General features: G+C 42.7%; 1 protein-coding gene and 1 long non-coding RNA gene across 2 annotated transcripts; both read right to left on the bottom strand.

Moving 5' to 3' along the window:
• Positions 1-89: 89 nt before the first annotated feature.
• On the bottom strand, positions 90-22533 carry LOC117376231 (collagen alpha-1(XXVII) chain B-like). Its single transcript, XM_055224257.1, has 60 exons — positions 22258-22533; positions 20722-20786; positions 19428-20605; positions 18504-18557; positions 16415-16468; positions 15682-15735; positions 14902-14955; positions 14743-14787; positions 14567-14620; positions 14098-14142; positions 11682-11735; positions 11493-11537; positions 10878-10931; positions 9868-9912; positions 9722-9775; positions 9587-9631; positions 9436-9489; positions 9283-9336; positions 9116-9169; positions 8956-9009; positions 8776-8829; positions 8657-8701; positions 8502-8555; positions 8187-8231; positions 8063-8116; positions 7891-7944; positions 7759-7812; positions 7580-7633; positions 7419-7472; positions 7229-7273; positions 7078-7122; positions 6947-7000; positions 6775-6828; positions 6655-6708; positions 6525-6578; positions 6039-6146; positions 5917-5970; positions 5549-5656; positions 5423-5476; positions 5094-5147; positions 4955-5011; positions 4831-4884; positions 4711-4764; positions 4580-4633; positions 4450-4503; positions 4253-4360; positions 4010-4117; positions 3812-3919; positions 3674-3727; positions 3538-3600; positions 3403-3456; positions 3273-3308; positions 2307-2324; positions 2207-2242; positions 1711-1737; positions 1576-1641; positions 1339-1507; positions 1173-1282; positions 669-881; positions 90-507 (listed from the first exon to the last, which is right to left on the bottom strand). The coding sequence occupies exons 1-60, from the start codon at positions 22308-22310 to the stop codon at positions 364-366; spliced, it is 4908 nt and encodes a 1635-aa protein (XP_055080232.1). The 5' UTR covers positions 22311-22533; the 3' UTR covers positions 90-363.
• LOC129456549 (uncharacterized) lies at positions 5560-6672 on the bottom strand. Its single transcript, XR_008648833.1, has 6 exons — positions 6655-6672; positions 6542-6578; positions 6350-6403; positions 6039-6146; positions 5917-5970; positions 5560-5656 (listed from the first exon to the last, which is right to left on the bottom strand). It is a non-coding gene; the product is annotated as an uncharacterized LOC129456549 (long non-coding RNA).
• Positions 22534-23916: the final 1383 nt, after the last annotated feature.

The following is a 23916-nucleotide window of genomic DNA, read 5'->3' as shown; positions in this document are numbered from 1 at the left end:
AGCACCAACAGCTCGATTCAAGTATTAGAAAAGAAACTACACAGAGCAGGACATACAGACGTCATATGGCCTCGCTAAAGCTTTTGGCTCACAGTTAATACAGGCGCTTTGTTTCAAAATATTGCAGCCTTGTACAAACAAAAGTATTGGAAATATTGCGTTGAACAGAGGACATGAAACCTCTTCCTGAAGGAGAAATGTATGGCTTGATTTTTGCCCTTCAGTCTTGAAAACACTGTACGTTAATCAGTCCGTTTTCCATTTCTGAATGTTTTAACCTTCATTATAACATGTATTTCAGTAGTCCAAGCATGTTTTGTCCAAGGTAAATTTAAAACCACTTTCTCAGTGTGTATTTCCACATTATAGAAAACACACCGGCCCGACCTCCAGACGAAAGCGAGCGCTCAGTTCTGTTTCTGCAGCACTGGACACGTGAACGATGGGGAGAAAGTGTGGGTCCATTTTGAAGATGAAGTGAGTCTGGTGCCAGAGGCCGTCCTTGATCTGAAATTTTAATTGTACTGTTTAGAATCACATGATATATTTACAGATTTTTTCATGTCAGACAGTGAACATTAACATTCATCTGACTCGGTAACAAAAAAAAAAAAAAGTACATGCACGAAAACAAGGAACTGAAATCCAGCTTTGGCTTTTATACTCACCCCACAGTCGTCTCTGGGCACAAGGGGCTGCAGAAGATCTCCAGCCTGAATCTTCTGACCAGTCCAGGTTGTAAAAGTGACGTCTGACGGCTGCGCTGAGGGTCCGGTGCTCCACACACTCATGTTGAGACAGTGAATGACGATGTGCTGCACAGCTTCAGAGCTCAACAGGTGGATAAAATTCATCTGGATACGACCGACGTTCATCTCCAGCTGTTAAAGCAAAACAAGTTATACTAGTGTGAGCATTGTAGTTTTCTTTGGACATCGTGGACTTGAGAGTAGCTCTGTCACGATAACAAATTGCTGAAGTAAATGATAATATTGAAATCGAATCATGAAGCAGAACTATCCCCCTAAAAGTATTCTTAATGTACGATATTGTTAGAAAAAAACAACTCGTGCACTTCTATAAATTGATAACACAATGCAACACTTGAGTCGTCAGTTTGTACATGAACTTGAGTGTGAGAAAATAAAAAAAAAACAAAAAAACCTTCTGACCTTTGACGCTGTGACGGGGTTTAAACACGTCTGTCCTCCTGCCGTAAAGTTGCAGGTCACTTCTATGGCGTCAGCGTTGCAGCCGAGGTTTGGGTCAATCCAGTAACTTCCTAAAGAGGGATAATGTGTTATTTTATTTCCCTAAACACTGCGCATACATCCTTACCGTCTTTCATTTTCCGCTGACAGTTGTGCAGGTCTTTGCAGATCCTCACAGGACTGTCACGGTTTCCCACTGGCTCCTTTAAACTGTGGAGGAAAGTGCTGAGATGCTGCAGAGTCTGGAGGACGTCTGTGCTCTGGTCCAGCATCGCTCGCTCCGTGTCGTGATAATTCTGACAGAGCAAGTCACTATTAGTCCTGTTTTTGTCATATTTGAACATATTTACAAAAGAAACTACACCTCAGAGTTTAGAAACGCATACGAGTCCATGATGATCTCCAAAGTGACACCGAGAGCCTCATTTTTCTACAAAAGAAGAAAAAGAATGAATGAATCTGTCTATTTTTCCAGAACAATTTAGCAATAAAAACTCACCAATGACAGGACGGAACCAGGCAAACCCTAAAAATAAAGTTGTAGCGTTCACACATTAAAAACATGTTTCAGAACGATAAAATCAGGACTGTTGCCTTAACAATTAACAATTCAAAAGAAAATGTTCTATTTTTTGAACGGTCAACTGTCCTCAAAATGGCGGAGGAAACAAAAAGGAAAAAGGAAACTGAGTATGATCTTTATAAACGTAAAGGGACATTTAAAGGTCCAGACTGGAGCCAAATCAGTTTTGCACTTATTTCATTTAAATTAAACTAAAATATGGTGTAATTTTATTTCTTAAAACACATTTTTCCATCGATTTTGAACTCTGGAGTGTTTTGATTTATATTTTTGAGGCGTAGCTGATATTTGTGAGACGCTGGAGACATTTTAAGGAGATGCTAATGCTTTTATAGAATGTTCCACTGCACAGTATTAAACTTAAGCATAAAGCGCATTTACAAACAAAAGTGCACACATTAGAAGAACTTACTGGAGCTCCTGGAGGTCCTTGAGGTCCAGGTGATCCCTAAAAATAAACATTTGTTTTAAAGGGAGCGTGTGTCCTTCATGAAATCATTTCTATGACTCACCATCTGACCTGGCAACCCCTGGAAAGAGGAAAAAGGGTTTTAAATTTAATGAATATATTTTATACTTGAGCTATGAGTGCAGAGGGGGCGGAGCTATGCCAGAAAAACACATTAGGATTTTCTTTGAACCTGGATTATGAATTTATTAAGATTTTATGCACATTAATAAAGACACAAAGACAGGTTTTATTTATCCTCAAAGACAATCCAAATATATTTACACTGACCTGTCATTTCCCCAGATCAGGCTGAGGTAAAAGTGACTGAGGAAAGTATGTTTTTATCTAAATGCAGGCGTTATATCGCAATTAATTAGTATTCACCCATCACCCGCTTTAGTATAAAGTACAGCACTTTACGGCTTCTTCGCCAAATCATATCGTATTCTCCACACGCTGAAGGCTTTTTAAAAAACACTCACAAATCTTATTCTTTCACAGTAAATCCGATTTCAGCGCCGCACGATTGTTGCCGTTTTAGGACTAAGCCGGTGAATTATAATAAAATATAATAATAAACAAAACTCTTAAAAGCTTTAGTATTCTGCCGACGTTCATCACTCTGACAGGAATCCCACCGTCGTTAAGTGTCACTGTGAGAGGAACAAACAGACGAGCACAAAAGGAAATGAGCTGGGGACTCGCCGTGCTGTTTCTATGGTAAATATCTATCCTGTGCTCATATTTAAAGCCGCACTATGTAACTTTTCTGAAGGAGGGTACAGCGCCTGTTTGTTTCCGTGTTATTTCTTTGCCTTCAGTGTTTGAATAAATGGATTGAAATGTTTGTGTCCCCATAAAGACAAGACTCCGGGCCAGTGTGAATGTGTTTTTCACTGTGTTTTAACTGAATAAATGCAAGATAAATATGTTTAATGCCAAACTATGGAACATCTCTATGGAAACCGCCACCGGGAAAGTTACACAGTTGACCTCGGAAAAGATTCATCAAAACGTCATCGCTCACCGTGTCTCCTGGACTTCCTTTGTTGCCCTGATGACCCTGGACGAGAGGAATCGAAAAACAGAGGTTCACTTTTATCAGAGCAAAGGAAAGGGACAGGACACTGATAAAAATGGTTGCCGTGGTTACGTACAGGTTGACCGCTGGGCCCGGTGATGCCGACAGGACCGGCAGCTCCGCCCATCCCCTTCAGCGCAGAGAAATGATTCAACATCTATGTACAGCTCTTAAAACAAAGTCCCGTTGGTGATGGGCCCGTGTCACTCACCCTCAGTCCACTTGGTCCCTTTGGCCCCTGTATCCCTTTAGGACCCGTGTCTCCTCGGGGTCCCTACAGATAAAGTTCAACAGTTGGTTTTTATTTTGTTGTTTTTATGGAGACTCACTTTATGAAGCGTGTCCACCTTTGGTCCGAAGAAACCGAGGATCCCTGGATACCCGTGTTCCCCGACATCGCCCTGGGACAAAGGAATATAAACAAAACAATAAAACAAATAATGTATAAGCACTCGGATAAGTAAAAGCACGTGTTTTAAGCTCACAGATTGTCCTTTGGCTCCGTTTGCTCCTTGTTTTCCGGGTAATCCCACCGCACCAACAGAACCTGTCTGTCCTGAGCGTCCAGATTCACCCGGTCGACCCGTTTCTCCCTGAGTAAAGAGGAATTGTGCTTAACGTTTTGCTGCTGAATGAACAGATTGTGAAATATTTATAAGTGTTTTTTTAAATTCATGCCTCACCTTCGGTCCAGTGGAGCCGTGGATTCCAGGACGTCCCGCTGAACCACCTTTACCTCGGAGTCCGGTGAGACCTGTGAATCCCAGCGTCCCAGTGTCTCCTGCGTCTCCCTAAACAAAAAGAACATGACATTAAAGTTTCTGTGTCGGGCTTTTAACAGACTCCTGGATAAAGTCTTTGGTATTTCACGTTTTCCTCATAAAGACGTTAAGATAAATAAACACACGGGGTGAAGTCTACATCACCTTTATACCTCTTCCTCCATTTTGTCCAGGAGATCCGTCTTCTCCTGTTGACCCCTCAAGTCCTTCACTGCCCACAGCCCCCCGTGGACCAGGGTCCCCGTCCGGACCCTGGACAGTGACAATTTCATCCATCAAGTCAATTTTACCATTTCCTTTTATACAAATATAAACGTTTGGTCAATTTTAAATGAACTGACCTGTTGCCCTTTGGACCCAGATGCACCTCGTGGTCCAGAGTTTCCTTTCTGACCCTTTGGCAATAAATGTTTTGTGCTCCATAATCTCAGAAAAACGCCAAAATAAATGTTCTTTAAGTTGTGTCCTTACTTGATCACCTTTTTGTCCTTTTATTCCTTGTCGTCCTTTTGGCCCTGGATTCCCCTAAACAATAAAAAACATGTTTAGTTTAGATTTTCAGGCTGTTTTCATGTGTAAAGTGCATTAAAACAGATTCTTACATGATTCCCCGGAGGTCCAGTGATCCCTCTTTCTCCATCTACACCAGTTTGGCCCTACAGCGTAAAACCAAAATGATTTTAAACCCAACGTGACAGATCTGTGTGATTTATTTCACTCACGGCGTGTCCAGGGTCTCCAGGTTCTCCTCGTTCTCCTCTGTCTCCAACTGAGCCCTGAGTGATTAAAAAACAAACTGAAAAATCAAACGCAGTCGCCAAAACAAAACTGAAACGAGCCACTCACTCTGACCCCCTGAGGACCGGCCGGGCCTTCAGCGGCGCCGTCCTGTCCCCGTTCACCCTGAGCACAGATTAGACAAAGAGAAAGTGCAACTAAAACTCGGATGTTGTGCAAATCAAATAAAAAGATATAAAGAACAAACCTTTTCACCTTTTGGCCCAGGACGTCCCATTGTTCCCTCTGGTCCCGTATGACCCTGGGCAAGAATAAATGACCAGAAACTCGACTCAGACTGGCTTATTTTATAGTTAAAGTTACAGAATGATGACAGCACGGTCCGTTTAAGAACCAAAACATGTTTCATACTGTAACGCACTTTAGCGGTTTGTCAAAGTCTATCAAATCGCTACTCCATTTTCTCCACATTTACTGCAGACTCAGTTGTGTTGAGCTGCGCCATCTCCCCTCTGACACTCTCACCAACACTTTCAGACAAGACAACGCGGGTAAAGAGTCTCTCCTTGGACTTACCTCTAATCCTCGTGTCCCCGTGTCGCCTTCTTTCCCCCTCAGCCCCGGTCGACCCTGCGAATAACGACCAGCGCCTCATTATTAATCATCAGTTACTCCAGTGTGAATGAATGTTTATACAATCACCAGTGGCCCTGTGGTTCCTCTGCTCCCCTTCAGCCCCAGGAGCCCCCTTTGCCCCTGCTCTCCGGGCTGTCCACCCTCCCCCAGATGACCTTGGTAACCCTGGCGCCCCTGCGGAGAGAAGCGTGTGACGTGCAACATTAAACGTGAGTTAAATGTCGTATTATTTCACGCTTTATTCAAGGTTTAAACGCTTTTTGGACACTGTAATATTTGTGTTTTGTACAATATTTGAGAAAAAAGTGATGATAATGAACGCAACTTGAAAACTAAAAGCATCAGAGTGAGTACGAGGAAAATTATGATCATAAAAGAAAGTGAAAATACACGTCGACGAAACAAAACACGACAAAACTAACAGATCTACAAACCTTCAGTCCTGGTTTTCCTTTCTCTCCGATTGTGCCAGGTTTCCCCTCCTGACCCTGAAAAGAAAAATAACTTTCTTTAATTGGGTTTAGAAATCTTTTGGATGTTGGCAGCTTAAACTCACCCTCACACCGACCAATCCCAGAGGCCCCGGGGTTCCCTCTTTTCCTTTGAGTCCAGTTTCACCTGGATCTCCTTTTTCACCCTCTGATCCAGAAAGGCCATTTTCACCCTGAACCGAGGAGACGAAATAACCATCACAGAACTGTTTTAACGCCAAATGTATTGAGTTAGGCCTCGACAGCTGCTTATAGACTCAACTCCACGCAGTGATATCTACGCAGCGGAACAATAAAGCCCCGTTTTTGCTTACATTTAGTTTTAATTTAAGAAAAAGAGCGATTCGTACAAGCTCTACAGACGATCTCTACCTACTTTTAGTCCATCTGGTCCTTTTGATCCGCTCTCCCCGTCAAGGCCCTGCTCGCCCTGTCCAAAGTAACAAAAATAATTAGTTATGAACTGATTAAACTGTCAAAATGCTAAAGTAGATCACACCACAGTTTACAATAGTCCAATAAAGAATCATCTCGTCTTAAAGTTCACTCACTCTTAGGCCGGTCATACCCTGAGCTCCTGTATTTCCAGCTGAACCGGTGTCGCCCTTGTAGAGCACAAAACATATGCATTAACCTACAGATTATTCCCTCGTTTTCTTCTTAATTAACTTAAATCTGTACCTTTTCCCCAGGCTCCCCCGCTCCTCCCCTCTCTCCCGACTTCCCCGCCGGCCCCTGTTTCAGACATCATGTCTTCAGAGATAATAAAAGGTCCAGAGCTCACAGTGTGATCAAACTCACCCTCAGCCCCGTCTCCCCCCGCACCCCCTCTGCTCCTGGAGGTCCTGCTGCCCCCTACAGGGATTAAGAAGAAATGTAATATGTGCTAAACAGCCGTGTCATTCAGCGTGTCGGAATTACAACAGAAAAACATAATGAAATTCCTCCTCAGGATCCAGCGGGTCAGACTCACTGTGTTTCCTGTTATTCCTCTGACTCCCACGGATCCAGAAGGGCCACGAATGCCCTGTCATTGAATATTTAAATCATTATGTATAATAATTAATCCTTATTATTTCATTTTTCCTGTGATGTGTTACTCACAGGATGTCCCTGAGGTCCACTTTCTCCAGGTTCTCCCAGTTTACCCTGAAAAATCCAACATAAACAAACATGTGACTCTGGTTCAGATTTGAGTTAATACAGAAACACCAGCTCGAGTTCGAGTTATTAATTCATCAGTTTATTTTCTTACCATTTCCCCAGAGAGGCCACATTTTCCTGATGGACCCACAGAGCCCTGTGTGGTTAAATAAGTCCATTATTATTAAAACTGTGTGATATTTCAGATTAAAGCTCACACTTTGACTCCTAATGAATCATTCTCATTTCACTTGAAAAATAACGATTAAAACAATAATAAATATTTTGTACTAAGTGCATACTTTTTCACCCACAGGTCCTTTCAGTCCCTCGTGTCCGTCCAGGCCCCTCGGACCCTAAAAACATGACATTTCTCTTGACTCTTTTACATGTGAACCAAACAGCAGGAGTTTAAAGTCACATTTATGAAAAAGCACATCTGTGAAGGAGGAGAACTTCTCACCATGATACCTTTGAGTCCTTTGACGCCTCTCCATCCTCGAGGACCAGGAGGCCCCTGTTTCAGAACAAGCAGAAGTATGTCAAAGTCGTCTCCAACAGGTTTAAATAAACTTTTAAGATGTACAAAACACATCTGACTCCAAAATTAAACTTCTTCACATGTATCATTAAGTCACTCACAGGGTTTCCCTGCAGACCAGGCTCACCAGCGCCCCCTGAAAGCCCCTCATGACCCTGTGGGAGAGATCATAGACTCTGGTCATCAAGAAGTTCAAGAGGTTCAAGAGTTTAGATGAACAAAATGATCCACACCATGGCCCCCTGTTCTCCTGGAGGTCCTGAGGCCCCGACCTCGCCCCGAGCTCCCTGAGACACAGAATGAGACAAAAGGATCTTTGATCTGATCTGACTGTAACCATCAAGTACAGAGTTTGTACATAAATGTTTGTGTTGAATAAACGGACAAACAAAAATATATTTTTACCTTTTCCCCCAAAACACCTGAGGCCCCACGAGGCCCAATCAGGCCCAGTGGCCCCTGTGGGAGAAGAAGAAAAACATGTTTGTTTTTTCTTAAATGATTTGTGTTTTAGACAGAAATGTTTTACCATCTCGCCAAAGTGTCCAGTTTGACCAGTGATCCCCCCGTCGCCCTGCGGCGAAACACACGACGTTAACGTCAAGAAGAAAAGGTCAGTTTAGATTTGGTTCACAGGAAAAGGCCTAAAACTGAGCAGAAGCTGTAGATGGTTAAAGACATGGACTGGTGAAAGACACTTCACCCACTTTTGTACATGTGAGTGTGATCACACGTGATCACAGATGATCACATGTGATCACACGTGATCACGTGTGATCATCTGTGATCACGGCGTTTTAATCTAAGTTGAATCTAGTCCAGTATCACATGTCGAGCCTCTGACCTCAGGTCCATCTGGTCCTGTCAGTCCAGAGAATCCCTGTCTTCCAGCTCGGCCCTAAACAGAAGTTATTGTTGAAAAGTTCTTCAGAACAGTTCATTAGAGGCGTGTGATTTAGGTCACATGACCGGTGACACGTGGATTGGTTTATCACTTACGACTTGTCCAGGAAGTCCAAAAGGACCAACAGGTCCATCATCTCCCTGCAGCAGAGAACGGAAAAAGTTTAAGAAAAGGAAACTGCATTTTTTCTACTTAAAAGCAGAATTAGTCCGACCTGACGACCAGACTCTCCCTTTGGACCCGGTGAACCTCTGGAGCCTTTTCCTCCCTGTGGATCAATGTTTAGACACTTTGTGTTTGTGATCGACACAATACGACAACATTTATACCAACATGTTATGTTTTTGTTCTTAAAAAGCTCAACATTCAAACCTTTAAGTTTTCAAACACTCACCTTGAGTCCCTGTCGACCGTTTAGACCCGAGGGCCCAATATCTCCAGGAAATCCCTTTGATAAGAAAATAATCATCTTTAAACTCACACCTAAGCTCTGTATTTATCCACATATCATGAAAACTGCTCAATTCAACACACAAATATAAATCAACATTTACCTCTGGTCCAGATTCACCAGGAAAACCAGTCAGGCCTTTGTCCCCGGGAGCGCCCTGACACCACGAGACAGAAAACATTTATTTAAACACTTTGACACAGTCGTACAGACCTCCTGAACGTCTCGGACCCTAACACACATTCATTTATACTTTTAAAAACACAACACCTTTGGCCCGGGTTTTCCAGATGGACCTTTTGACCCCGGAGATCCTAGAACGCCCTGTAGAAACACACAACACGACTTTAAAACCACACAAACCACAGGACGTGATATTAAACACAAAACATGACACGATTTTACACAACAAACATAAAATACCTTGTCACCTTGAAACCCCGTCTGTCCAGGTTCTCCAGGTGAGCCCAGATCCCCCTGAAAACATGTTACATCACAAGAACATCGTGATTTTACTCTAAAAAAAACTAATTATGATACGAAACACACCACCAAACACCACTGAGAAGATCACCTTATCACCTTTCATTCCTGGCTCTCCGGGGTTTCCTGGTGCACCCTGGGAGAAAAAACATCACATAATCATCATTTGTGTTTACTTTCTCAGAGTTGGACCATTAAAAATTAAACTTCGAGGAAAAAAACGTACCGTGAGTCCCATTTGTCCTGGACGTCCCATCACGCCGACAAAACCGAGGTCTCCCTGAAAAAAAAACAAGTGACGTTTTCATATTTTACTGTGTGTTTTGGTTTGAAATACATTTTAGAGTAAAAAAAAAAAAGTACAAGACTTACGAGAACACCACAAACCCCAGGAGGACCAACCGCTCCCAGTTCACCCTAAAATTGGAAATAACAAAAATAAATAAAATGTGTGTCATGGTTCAACTCGATAACTAATCACACGTCAATCCCCAAATCGCACGACACATAAGAAAGTGCGGCATGAAAAGAGCACGGCCTCGCCCCCCGTACGTGTTTTTATTGGACTAAAGATGGATAAATAAATAAATGGTCTAACGAAAAGGGAATCTGCTCACACAACCTGTTTGAATACGAGCAGCTATTTCTATAATATTACTGAAAAATCAAATGTCTGTACTGCACCGCTGAATCCAAACTTAATAATTAACTGAATAATCAATGTGACTTATGTATTTTACCGTATTACAACTCTTTTATACTCTTTTTTCAGTTTGGACGAGGGTGCGACTTATACTCAGATGCGATTTGTATGTGAAATATATTTTTTTCTTCATTATTATGCATTTTTTGGCGGGTGCGACTTACACTCCAGTGCGACTTATACTCAGAAAAATACGGTATACACTGGTCCCTCGTTTATGGCGGGGATTATGTTCTAAAAAATAACCTGGAATAAGCAAAATCTGTGAAGTATCAGCTTTATTTTTTACAATTCTCTATGTTTCGTCTGTAAAACCCCTCACCACACACTTTATACACTTTTCCCACATTTCTCTCTTGTTTAATCGATTCATAGTGACTCAGGTGTATTTCACACTTCCTCTGATCGTGCGTCTTCGTCCTGGGGTAGATAGAATTTGATGGTCTACGGTCCCTTAGCCAATCAGGACGCAGAACACAATACACGTTTATACTCTGTAAAAAAAAGTGTAAAACTGCACTGGGAAAATCAGCGAAACAGCAAGACCACGAAAAGTGAACTGCGATACAGCGAGGGACAACTGTGTATGTTTTTTTCTTCATTATTATGCATTTTTTGGCTCGTGCGACTTATACGCCGGAAAATTCTGTATATTTGAAGTGAAATTATATCGACTCACTGGGTTTCCATCGAGTCCTGGAGGTCCCCTGATCCCAGTGGCACCGGGAAACCCCTAAGCACACAAAAAATATTAAGAAAATGTATAATGAGCAATGTAAAACTGTTAAAAGTAAAGGCCCGTTGTTGTGAACCGTGTCATTTCACATTGTGCGTTTCCATTGACACACATTGTAATGGAGTAACCGAGCCGCCTCTCTCACACCGGCCCTTTAACATTCGTAGTATAAAGCGGTTTGGAAATGCTGACGCGCCGCTTCCATTGACGGCGGCTCATAATTCTTCTGTGAAAGGCAGAACGAGAGGCCGCACACTGAAGTCTGTCACTGAGCCAAGGTCAACACAGGGAGAACCACATCAGACCCAGAGAAGAGCTAATACATCTGTCTGCACTTTAGGAAACACCTCCATGTCAACGTCATGTCATAACGGACAAACACACAAGCCACACGTCGCCACTTATGCATAATTTAATACTGGACGAGCTAAATACTAGAACTTAGCTTCAAATAGATGAAAAAATGAAGACTTTATGATGATGTTCTGACACATTCTGCACTTTTTTGACGTGTTTTTACATTCAAAACCAATAATGCTGCTGGAGATAAGTCTTTACCGGACGACCCGTCTTCCCCTTCTGCCCGGGCACGCCTGGAATCCCCTAAAACACAAGAAAAAGATATTGTAATACATGATACAAATATAACAGTTATTGCCAAGCACTGCTATTATAAAACTCTTAAAGAATATACTTTGATTGCTCAGTATTCAATCACCTCACTCCTGCCTACTGAATAATACATACTCTGTCACCTTCAGCACCAGGAAAGCCAAAAACACCAGGAATACCAATGTGGCCCTAAGAAGATGAATAAAAACATATAATGAGATTCATAGATGAGATAAGAGCCTGTGTTTGAGTGACTCAACAGTGACATTAAACAAATGAAATGGCACTTGTCCAAATAACTTTCTTTAGGGCGCGTTCACAAGTCCGGAATTTTGGCCTGTCTTGGGCCTGGGTTTAGACCTGGTTTGGACCTGCTTTGAGCCTGAATTTGGGCCTGGCTTGGACCTGGTTTGGGCCTGAATTTAGACCTGGTTTGAGCCCTAATGTAGATTTATCTGGTCCCATTCCACTCCTGGTTTAGTCCTGATCTAGTCTTGGTTTAGTTCCGGCTTTAGCCCCAATTTAGCCTCAATTTAATGTGGTGAATGTGCAAATGTTTATATAAATGCTAACCTGCTAGCCACCGCCGCTGCATTCCACATAAGAAGTGAGCACGGGCGCACTTCCAGCTCCATCAACTCTGGCTCCAAATGTAAAAGATTCAATTCTATCAACTGGACAAAAGGTTTTTTCTGAGTGAAGACGTTTCATAAGTGTGAGTCCATCAGGGGCCTGAATGTGTCAAGATCCCAGTCCGCCGTGTGTTTTGTGCCGTTTTCCCCCTCCCTTCTGTGTCAGAGCCTGGAGCTGGGCGGAGACTCGGGCTCCTCCCACACACACCTGCAACTAATCACTAATCACCTGGAGAGGACAAAGGACCTGACACACTATCCACAGTGGTACAGCTCTGTTTGGCTCAGGGTCATGTTTTTGCCACTCGTTTGCCACTCGTTTGCCACTCGTTTGCCACTCGTTTGCCACTCGTTTGCCACTCGTTTGCCACTCGTTTGCCACTCGTTTGCCACTCGTTTGCCACTCGTTTGCCACTCGTTTGCCACTCGTTTGCCACTCGTTTGCCACTCGTTTGCCACTCGTTTGCCACTCGTTTGCCACTCGTTTGCCACTCGTTTGCCACTCGTTTGCCACTCAGATGTTTTTGCTCCTCGTCAGATCCCGATCCCTGTACCAGCTGGATCCTCTGTCTCTGACCCAGCTCTCTACGACCAGTACAAACCTCACCTCTCCTGACCCAGCTCACCTCGTCTCTGACCCCGCTGCCCACGCTCTACTCCTGGACTGCTGTAAACAACCCCGCTCTCAACTATCTGACCAATCTACCTTCATTTGCACATTTAAAACTGTAAATAAACATTGTTAAACTGTTCTCTGAGTTCTGTATCTTTGGTCTCCTTGTCAGTCATTATGACAGAATGATTATACAAAATATGACACAGTTCAGTCGCTCAATAAACCAAACCAACAAGCAGAAACAGTAAACAGATATAAGGCAGAGTCCAGCAGTAATCTGACCACAAGTGAAGAAGAGACTTGGACGAGCAGCCAAACGTCTTCACTCAAAAAGAAAAAAGGGTTGTCTAGTTGACAGAATATAATGTTTCTTTTACTACGGATCATATTTGAACGACTGAGGGATTAGACACAGACGTCTGACTTCAATTCACTTCAATCCAGGCTTTTCATTTTGGTCTTAAATGTTCGTATTAACCCTCTACATGATCCTGGGGTTTTTATTTCACTATTGGGTCTGTAAATCAAGATATGAACATTAATAACAGACAAATCAGGCGCCTTGTTTCCCTGAAGTCGCTCCCGTTAGCGTTAGCAACAGGTTTGATCGACAGCCAAACCAGCGGACGGGAATCTGGAGCCTCCAAATATAGAACATGCTCCAGATTCTTCCCTATAACCTCTAACCTGGATGAGTTCATTTGACGCTACGGGTGACGTCACATCCCTTAGTGTGAACGCGCCCTTAAAGTGAAGTAAATCATGTTAAAAACAGCCTGGCCGACACTATCATCCCTGAACGTGCGAGTTGAAGAGCTAGGCCTTGAGGAAAGTGTATATGCCCATGGACTGCATGGTGCTGGCTTCCACGATGTAGTCCAAGGGCACATACCCTCACATCAGGGATCTCCGCCGCACCGCCACAAAGGACATGGACCTAAACGTGAGAGGGTACAGTTTATTTTATGAAGAAGCACGGCTGAGCAATATGACGATAAAAAGTAAAACCATCATCTGATTCTGTGACCATCTGTTATTTTGATGAGTTTGTGATTCAGAGCTTCTCCTTTTAACTCAATTTTTCTCACTTATCCCCATCCTCTTCTCCTATTGGTCAACTCCCATCAGGCTCTGAATGAGTGACAGGTGGGTATAACCAATCACAGTGAAGTCTGAAGTCACAGAAGCAGATTTTGCGACATGTGGCTCTATATTATATGATTTTATTGACATATTGCTCACCTCTAAACGCAAACGTCACAGTGTGCAGCGAACACACTCAGGATCTGTGTAATGCACTTACCTGGACTCCTTTCGGTCCAGGTTTCCCCAAAGGTCCAGGTAAGCCCTAAATGAAGCAGAACAAAGCGATAACACATTTCTTTGGCTGAATTTAGCACATAGACTAAGTACTTATATATGAAATTCTGTATAAATACTCTGCAACTTTGTTTTGGTCATTTAATAGACTGATTTCAATCGTTTTTCTAACAAAGTAAAGTCACTGATTCCATCCCGTTTGCGTTGATTTGAGTTCATGTCGCTTCGTGGTGTGTTTCTTTGAGCTACATAAGTCTTACGGAGAAACATCCTCGCGTAGATGTTTGGTAGATTCTAATGAGGATCTAAACAAACACTGATTTAACTCTGCACTTTCTTTTTCACCGCCTGATGAAACATTTGAAGTCTAACTGTACGTGTGTGTCTTTATGTTTGTAACAGAACGCGTGTGGTCCATCGTAACGTGCGTCTTAGCTCTAGATTTACTGCACCTGCCTTCCGGGATAGCCTTTGGCGCCTTCACTTCCTTCCTCTCCTCGTTCACCCTGTGCATACAAACGAAGAGCAGACAGGAGAAAAACACATTCTGGTTCGTTACTGTACAACAAAATGTTTAGTTTATGTTTATGTTTTCGACAGTACATCTGAGCGTGGATCACAAACTTACAGGTTCACCAGGATATCCAGGTGATCCGGCGTAACCTTTCCGTCCCTGATGATAGAAACGAGGCATTATTTGATTTGTGTTGCACGTTGTGTTGCTAAAATGTGCGTTATAAAGCTGTAAGTATCAGTAAAACTCAGTGTGTTGCAGATGTTTTTCTACCTTTCTACCAGCAGTGCCAGGTTTTCCGTGGATGGACATAACCCCAGGCTCCCCCTAGAGGATTTAAATTAACATCTGACATTAAAACTGCTGTTCAACATAAGCTTTCATAAAACTAAAAAAATAGATTACATAACACGATGATTACCGTAAATTTCGGACTATAAGCCACGACTTTTTTCCTCACACTTTGAACCCCACGGCCAATAAGACAGTGCGGCGTATTTATAGAATTTTACTGGATAACGGCCACCGGGGGGCGCTCTCTAGCTGTAAACGTAAAAGTGAGACAGACGTGGGGAAAGATTATGCTCTGAAGAATTCACTAGTTTTGATTTTGAATGGTCATTTTGCTCATCATGGAAAACACACGAAGAAATGGATATGATGCAGTTTTTAAGATAAAGAAGGAAATAGAGCCACTGCACGTGAGCTCGGCATCGATGAATCCAACTCGGTCGATGTAAAAAGACGACAAAAGGAAGTAAAAGCAGACGGCCCGTGTTGGTGCAGCTTTATTTTCTAAACCTGCAGGTGTGTTCATCCCGTGTTGATGTCGTGTCGGTGCCAATTTTCAGGCACAGTTTTTAAAAAAGCGTGTCCGTGTATCGTCTTTCTGCGTAAATATCTCACGTTACAATATGAAAACCTGCGGCTTATATTCAGGAGCGGCTTATATATGTGCAAAATTGCTTTTCTTTTCCAAATTTAGCAGGTGCGGCTCATATTTAGGTGCGCTCTATAGTCCCAAATTTACGGTAAATACAAATGCACACATACTTTTTGTCCTTTAGGAGCCAGACCAGGGGACAGTCCGGGGTCTCCTTTCTGTCCCTGCAAACGCACATGACGACATCAGTGACATCCAGAGTAAACAGTAAACTCTCACGGTGACCAGCCCGCCCCCTGTCGGTCACGACGCGCAGCATTTACACAGCTCAGTCCATTTATGCCCAGCGGTGTTTGGGTTTACACCAGCCCAGAGAGCAGCGGCGATGGGACTGACGCCGTACATTCTTTTGCCTTTTCGGGCCGTGCGACTCATGTGCACTGATCCGGTTCAATCTGGGTCAAGAGTATTTAACATTTAACAACAGCAGTGAGAGAAAGAGAGCGCGGCCAGGAAATCACAGACTTTCAAATCAAGTCAAGCTTAAAAAAAAACACATCAGATCCTTTGTCAAATGAAGCCTCTGTTTATACGAGAGGCGGGGGACATCGCTGCGATTAATCATGAGGAACATATTAACTCTGGGCCAGGACTAAACTTGACACTGCACAAATGGACTGCTGTATGAAAATGAATCTGCTGCACACTGTTTTCATGCAGATTTTCTATGTCAGAACAGTCTGTTTGTGGTTTCTGGGTCAAACTGTTCTTGGCCGAGGGTTTTGTAATGTTCTGTGAGAGCTGACACACCTGCTTTACTCAGGGCGAACTCGCAGGGCTGAAGAACGCCAGCCTCGTTTAACGTTTAAAAATGTGTATCTGGAGCGTCAATGTTATTATTACCTTTATTCCAGGAGCGCCGGTGGGGCCTGGTCGTCCATATGAACCCGAGGGACCCTGGAAGACAACGCTGAGTGAGACTGACAGATATTCTCACAGTCGTTCTCCGCACCGGGGCAGTAATGTCATATATTGCAGGTTACGTGTAATAGTCCGCAGACCACGAGCCCTGCCTCCATCATCCACCTGTCTCTCTCTGTTATGACTTATGATTTTGATTTTCCTCTTCACTTTCCGCTGGTTTCACGGGTGCCACAAAGTGAAGGCCGCCCATACGTCACGGCGTGCTTCAGGATGACTTTGCACCACACACTTGAGGCATATGTGGTGATTTATTACGTAGTTAGACGAGATATACGGAACGCCAAGCCATAAATCTTTTACCAAAATCAAACACCAACTGCAAACTGACCAAGGTTCTACAGAGGAAAACAAATTTGCACAAACACCAACCCCGAACTATCTCTTTAATCAGATTCACGGTCTGTGCAGATGGACGGATTGAGATTCTGACGCCTGGAAACAGTTCAGTTTCAACGCAAACACAACTGTATAATGTATTAGAAACCATCATAGCGCCCTCTTGAGGTCTAAACACACCTGTTATGTGTGACAATGTGTTTGCAATCCTTCAGAAATGCAGAAAAATACAGCTAGAGTTGCACAAAAATGGACGTGGCATGAAAAGTAACAACAAAAATGATTCTTCTGGGACCTGGCGTCACATTTTTGGGTTTTCTAGGCCACAATACAATGTTTTTTCTCTACAAGCTCCTGGTGTCCACACATGAGGTCATTAAACTGTCACTTAAAGGCGACAGAAGAGTTTAACACATTTAGATTCAAGCTGGACTTTGTTAAAGGCAAATGTCTGCACCTGTCAGCAGCTCGTCAAATTGTTCCAAGAGGCAAAATTGTTGTTTCACATTTTGTTTTTATTCAGGAAAAATGTTGCAGTTCAGGCACTTGATAAATAGATTTTTAAATTATTATTCAAATGTTTGTGTTCTATCCAAATGATTAAAACATAGAATGAATGTCCTCAAATGTGGACATCACTTTTCTGATAATGTAAAAAGATAATTATTTGTTTTTTACACTCATCAGGTCCAAATAAGCCCAAATAACAAACACAAACTAATAAACCCATGTCAGAGTTTTATTTTATTTTTAGTACGGTCCAGAATGATCCCGTTTTACTCCTTCAAAGCCGCAGGAGCTTCCAGTCTCTGAAGCTTTGTTTGGCTCAAGGCTAATGATAAAAACAACAGGAGTCTTAGTGGTGAGGCCGACACGTTCAGTAATAGGATTATTTTATGATATTTGACCGAAGAATTCAACTACAGTGTCGACCAAATGTAAATCTTGTGGAGTTTTTTGAATAATAGACCACAAAAGTAGCTGCAAAAGTACGACTGGATCAAGTGGTCAGGTTACAGATATCGTCTAAAATCACTTTAACAAGAACAACACAAAGACTCTGTTCTTCAGATCAACTTTTCCCAAACCGCAGGCGTCTGTCGTGGTCAGATGGGTCATGACCGGTGAGAATTCCAGGTCTAAATGAACATAACAGCAAAATAAGAGCTAAAAGTGAATAGAAAAGTTGGTGAAGTCGTTTTAAAGTGATTTCGTTTAAAGATTATAGTGTTTCCAAACATCTGGATAGCACTGTTTTTGTCCACCGGGGCCTCGCAGCTTCAGACTGACAATGAGCCGGAAAATGAAAGCCAGGATCACAGCACTCAATCAAAACCCCTGGATGCACACACTTATGTACAAATACTCTCAAAGTCTTATCCTCTTTAAACTGTGAGAGGATTTACACTTAAGAAAAATGTTAAATGTTACTTTAAAAACAAACGTGGGGCTTAATCTTAATGTCGTTTCGTCTTAGTTAAACAAACGAGTCTCAGACCAATGATCAAGTACGAGAAAACTAACGCCAAGAATGTTCCTCAGCTCGGCCAAATGTCGACATAATCAATCCGCCAAACTGATTTATGAGATTCCTGATATAACGGCGTTTATCCTGTTGATATAAATCTTATTTTTGGTGGAAAATATTTAAGAATGCTTTGAGAAAACTTACAACCGGTCCTCTTTTCCCCGGCTTTCCTGGTGCCCCCGGAAACCCCTGAAGTCCCTAAAACAAGAGCGTCATGTGAAAAATGTTAAACAAATGTAAAGAAAAGCACCAGACACAACGCACTAATCCTGCAGTAAACTCTCAGACAAAGGCCTAGAAGTTGAAACGCTGGCGGACATGACGGTTTCTTGTTAGAGGATTGTGCAGCCGTCCCTCTGAGCGGCGCGTTTGGTTTCATCCTCGACCGCTGGAGCTTTTGAGCGGGACTCTCTTGCGGGGAGGTCCGAGCGCGTTCATTACGGGCATCAGCTAGCTTTCAAATCATTTCATACATGGATTAGCACAGCTCTGAAAGGTCGCGTCTAATGAGAAGGTCGAGTGGAGATGTCTGACTTGGCTGAAAATCTTCAAATTGTTATTTCCTCACGCTTCAGGCTGTGGTCGAGTGAACGCAGCTTAAATAGTCGTGAGCCTGGTGCAGCGGCGTCTTTATCTCACCTCAAAACTCTAAAGGTTCGTATTAAAGAGGTAGTACTCATGAGTGTTTGAGATGTGATTGTAACGCTAACGAAACGATATGTGACATTTAAAACAGTGAAGCCTGATCGTGCAGAGCTGACCTCCATCGCACGGGTCACGTTTGAGTTCAATCCACTGAACGTTATTGTTTCTGGCGCTGTACGACGCTGCACTGTCCATGGTCCTGAACCGTTTACAGAAGATCAATACTAGATTAAATTCACAAAGTACTACTTACACTCGCTGGAATGAATCCAAACACAAGAAGGTCATTGTTTTAAGCCCAGACACCGACAGCAGTGACATTAAACACTGGATATTAAACATTGACATAAACTGTGAGGGATGTTGTACGTTTCATTATTCTCACAAACTGTTCACTGTGATGCAGCATGTCACGACACTCACCGGACGTCCTGGCTCCCCCCTCAGTCCTGGTGGTCCCACTAACAGTGAGACTTGAGTGGGCTCCACATTAAGTGTTTGAGAATCATCTGCAGCCGGAGTCGAGCTGAGCCAAGAGGGCGTCACTCTGGCCTCCTGCCCATTGGCACCGTTTAAACAGATGGTATTCTCAGGCTGGATTTTATCTGTGACAAATATGGGTGAAGACGTCGTACTGGTTTCAAATACAGTTTTATCCTTTGGTGCAGCAGAAAAAGCTGATTGTAAAGTCGTGTCTTTTCGTTGTCCGTCTTTGACTCTGTTTCCAGGTTTATCGTTCTGTGTTTGAGGAGCATCATGTTTCAGGGACATGTCTGATCCTTCATGATCCACTGATGAAACGGTTCCAGAGGTTGTTGCCAGAGAGTCTACATCCTCGTGTATAAATGTTGTGATCAGCATTTTTGTGTAGTCAGTGGAAACCGCTGTAGTCCTTGAGCGTTGTGTAATAAAAGTATAATCTCTGGAGAGCTCAGTCAAAACCTCAGTTATGTTTGTGTCAGTATCAAGAGGGAGTCCAGGTGAAAACAAAGGCTGAAATGTGTCAGCTTGTCTGCATTGTTCATTGACATAATCAGAGTTTTGCGTTGCATTCGCAGAGGGATAAATGTCAAACTGACAGATAGCTCCCTCAAACGGAGACGCGCTGTAGTTATTATCTCCCAGCACGAAAAAGCCGTCTGGGTCCATGGGCTCCACTATTTCAGAATCAAGTTTTAAAAACATGTTTTTCTTTCCACAAGGCGTGAGCAAAGACACCAGCTGGCCTTCAATATTCACAGAAAGATGATGCCACTGGCCATCATACACATCATAGTTGAAACTAACCAAACTTCTTTCCCCCACGTGGACAGAAACCCCTCCAGGACCGAGCTGAACTCCAAACTGCATCTTCCTTTCCTTCGACAAAACTGTGAAAAGAAACGCGCTGTGGATGCGATGAGCCGAGAGCGTGAAGACCAGCGAGAGACTGTTGAGGCTGAAAGGAGCAGGAATAACGGCGTTCAGAGGAGCCTGGACCTGCGTCTGTGCCGTGAGGAGAACTCCACACCTGCAGGGGGCGACTCCATCGGACCCACTGCCTGAAGATACGAGTCCTGCCCAGGTCCCACAAAACCCCAGCTGCTTCAAAACATCCACACCTTTGAAGAAAACAGAGTGAGAAACACAGCTGGGAAACATATTTACAGTTTGTTTTGAGAAGAAGAAACATCACGTATTCCACTAAACATCAAATATTAAATTCTGCATTTCTCACCTTGTGCCGGGGTCAGTCGTGTGACGCAGCCATAACAAAGAAGAGTCAAACAAATGTGAATTCTCCTGTAAATAAACAAGGAAAAAAACGTTAAATATGCGTAAAAAGAAACTGATTGATGCAATTAGTTCAAACTAATTATGAATCTATGTTAATTATTTTCTGAAGAATCTCTAAAAAAGCAGCAGTGACATTGTAAAAAATGGTTCAAAAACTAATACTAATGCTGTAAACTCGGGCTTATCTAAGTTTCACAATAGTTTTAAGAGTAGAAGGACACAGTTTTGTTACCTGAGTAAAAAAATCATATGAAAAAAAAGGTACTTAAGTAAAAGTATTAAAATATCAGATTAAAAACATTCTTAAAGAGTGAAAAGTAAAAGTATTTCATGCGGATTTTTAGATCCAATAAAGCTTCAAATGCACTGACTTTGATTTGTTCTTGAATTTTGTTCAACTGAATTAATATTTTTATTCCAGCTGTTTTTATTTATTTGGTGATTTGTTTTTATATTTTTCTTTTGCTCAAATTTTGAACGGGCTAAAAATAAACCCTCAGTCTTCTCAGCAGGTCTCAAACTATAATAACAAATGCTTTTACTTTTCAGTCCTGTTCAAAAGTGCAGTGGAGCAGAAAGTACAGACACTGCTCTCAGATGTACTGAAGTAAAAGTACAAACTCTGAACTTTAACACTGACTTAAGTAAAGTACAGATTTATACTTTGTTACCTTCCATTGCTGTTGTAATTTGATCATATTTGCATGAAAATACTTGAGTGAAGTGAAGGGCAGTGAGCCACAGACCTGATGTTACGTCCTATTGTCCTGTTTTTAAATCTGAACACATCAGTCCATTAAAACATAATTACAAAATAATCGTTGCCTGTGGGTAAAATGATCTGTATGACACAGCGGGACAGACTCTCTCCGACCTGAATCATCTGCTTTTAAACTCATTTTCTAAACAAAATGAATGAATCATCCTCATTCATTTGAGCTGTGATGACTTTATCAGTTTAGAGGGAAACATGAGACTGAAATCTGGGACGGTGACACATGTAGTTTCTCCTAAAGCTCTTGCCAAGTGCTGACACATTGACCCGAGGAGAGTCCTGCACAGCTCTTACATAACACGTGTCTCCTATAGAACCATGTCTGCTTCCCCAACACAAACTTTTCAACATGATGCAACATTTATTACCTCCCAGTGGGACCTGGAGCCAAAGAGCTGACACCAAGAGGCAGAGTAAGAGAACACCATGATATATGCCCCACTTCTGCACATCTGTCCCATGCAGAGGACATGCAGAGGACATGCAGAGGACACGCAGAGGACAGAAAAAGACCAGGACGCGCGCTCTCAACTCTTTTACGCACAACTTATCCCCACGCAGCCCTGCACTTCACAGTAAAACTATGCAAACCACTGTTCTGTTGTTGTTTTCTGTGTTAATTGGCGCAGTTTTCATCCTCCTGAGCGCATCCACGTTTATACAAAGCAACTTAAAAAGGTAAATCCCGATGTATAAACTTACCCCCAAACTCCAGAGCCTTTCTTTGTGGAGTGCGCGCCATTGCCCGGCTCCATAGCGCTTACTTCATTCTTTTGGAGAGTTTCTGTGGCATTTTCACGAAAACTTCACCCATCCCAGGTGTCCAAGCCAAAAGAACACAACCAAAACTTTCCACGACTTTCCCCTTCGTACCTTCCCTTTCACAGCACATGAGTGAGAAAAGAAAACACTCCACTCGTGTTAATATCCTTCTGGAGAAAAGAGCTGCAGCAGATAAAGCCAAGTGGAGCCGAGTGGCGCTTCTTCCCGGGACATTTTCAACAGCGGGACAGACCAGGAGAAGGACGCAGCGCGTGTGTGTGTGGGTGTGTGTGTGTGTGCGTAACCAGTGCGTAAAGACCAGGGCTACAGGGCTACAGGCGTGTGTGGCGAGCTCTCCAAAGAAAAGTTTATTGTGGTCTGAGTAGAATTACACAGAAGAGGAAAAGATGAGAGTGGTGCTCTTTTGTCAGCCAAGTTTACTGTATATCCCGTGCGTAAAGTTTGGTCTTTTGTCAGCCAAGTTTACTGTATATCCCGTGCGTAAAGTTTGGTCTTTTGTCAGCCAAGTTTACTGTATATCCCGTGCGTAAAGTTTGGTCTTTTGTCAGCCAAGTTTACTGTATATCCCGTGCGTAAAGTTTGGTCTTTTTCAGCCAAGTTTACTGTATAGCCTGTGCGTAAAGTTTGGTCTTTTGTCAGCCAAGTTTACTGTATATCCCGTGCGTAAAGTTTGGTCTTTTGTCAGCCAGGTTCACCCTAAAGCCTATGCGTAAAGTTTGGTCTTTTATGAGCCAAGATCACAGTATAGCTCGTGCGTAAAGTTTGGTGAGGCATAATTTTATCTTTCTGTATCACATGAGCCCCTAATTTGGATTTTAGCTTCAAAAAAAGGAGTTTGGGCTGTGAATAAAGGGGAATAGAGGACTAAAAATAGATGGTGTAGTGGGTGAGTGAAGTTGCTTGGTTGATGATTTGGAACAGGAAGTGAAAAAAACAAAACAAAACAAAGTGATGCATCCATTATAGTTAAGATAATCTGTCTTACACTGTACATATTATACTGCCATGTTACAGTTTAAAACATAGATTGTATTATTTATTCTATTATTATTATTACAGCTACAGACACATTTGTTTTTGAGATTTGTTGTTGAGTTTAACCCATTGCGTGCTCAGTCTACAACATAATACAATCTACAGCCTGAATTTGATAAAGATAAAGAGGAAAAACTAATGAACACTGCCTCTACCCATCCTCAGTAACATCCAAACACTGATCCAAACATCGTGCCACAGACAAGACGCCAACATCTGTCTGTTATTTGAAACTCATTTGGTTCTGCACCAGCCAGAACTTTGCAAAAACAATGCAACAATCCAGCACAAAACTCCTGCGGTCAGTCCTATATCCACGCATGTCTTTGTTTATGATAGTGTGCCCACGTTTATCTGGTCACACTGATGCAGCTGTGAGTGTCGTGTGTGTCGTTAAATTCCTGTTGCCAGAGAAAACCCTCAGTGACCTGCTTCTGCAAACAGGCTGTGACAGTGTCCAGGGGAGAGCCAGCAGCACAGAGCGCCAATTCAACCCCCTGCAACCGGATCCCCTCCTCCCGCTGCCCAAAGCCCCCTCACGGA

The sequence above is a fragment of the Periophthalmus magnuspinnatus genome, chromosome 9, assembly GCF_009829125.3.
Source record: "Periophthalmus magnuspinnatus isolate fPerMag1 chromosome 9, fPerMag1.2.pri, whole genome shotgun sequence".
Taxonomy (NCBI): Eukaryota; Metazoa; Chordata; class Actinopteri; order Gobiiformes; family Gobiidae; genus Periophthalmus; species Periophthalmus magnuspinnatus.
The sequence above is the reverse complement of the archived record's forward strand: the minus strand, read 5'-3'. Positions and strand labels throughout refer to the sequence as shown.

Bases quoted from the DNA above. Each gene is read 5' to 3' on its own strand.
- LOC117376231 (XM_055224257.1), bottom strand. From the start codon at position 22,310: ATGGAGCCGGGCAATGGCGCGCACTCCACAAAGAAAGGCTCTGGAGTT. The intron at 14,143-14,566 runs GTGCAGTAAATC...TGCTTCATTTAG, and splicing joins AAGGCTATCCCGGAAGGCAG to GGCTTACCTGGACCTTTGGG. The intron at 3,920-4,009 runs GTGAGGCATGAA...CTCTTTACTCAG, and splicing joins ACGGCTCCACTGGACCGAAG to GGAGAAACGGGTCGACCGGG.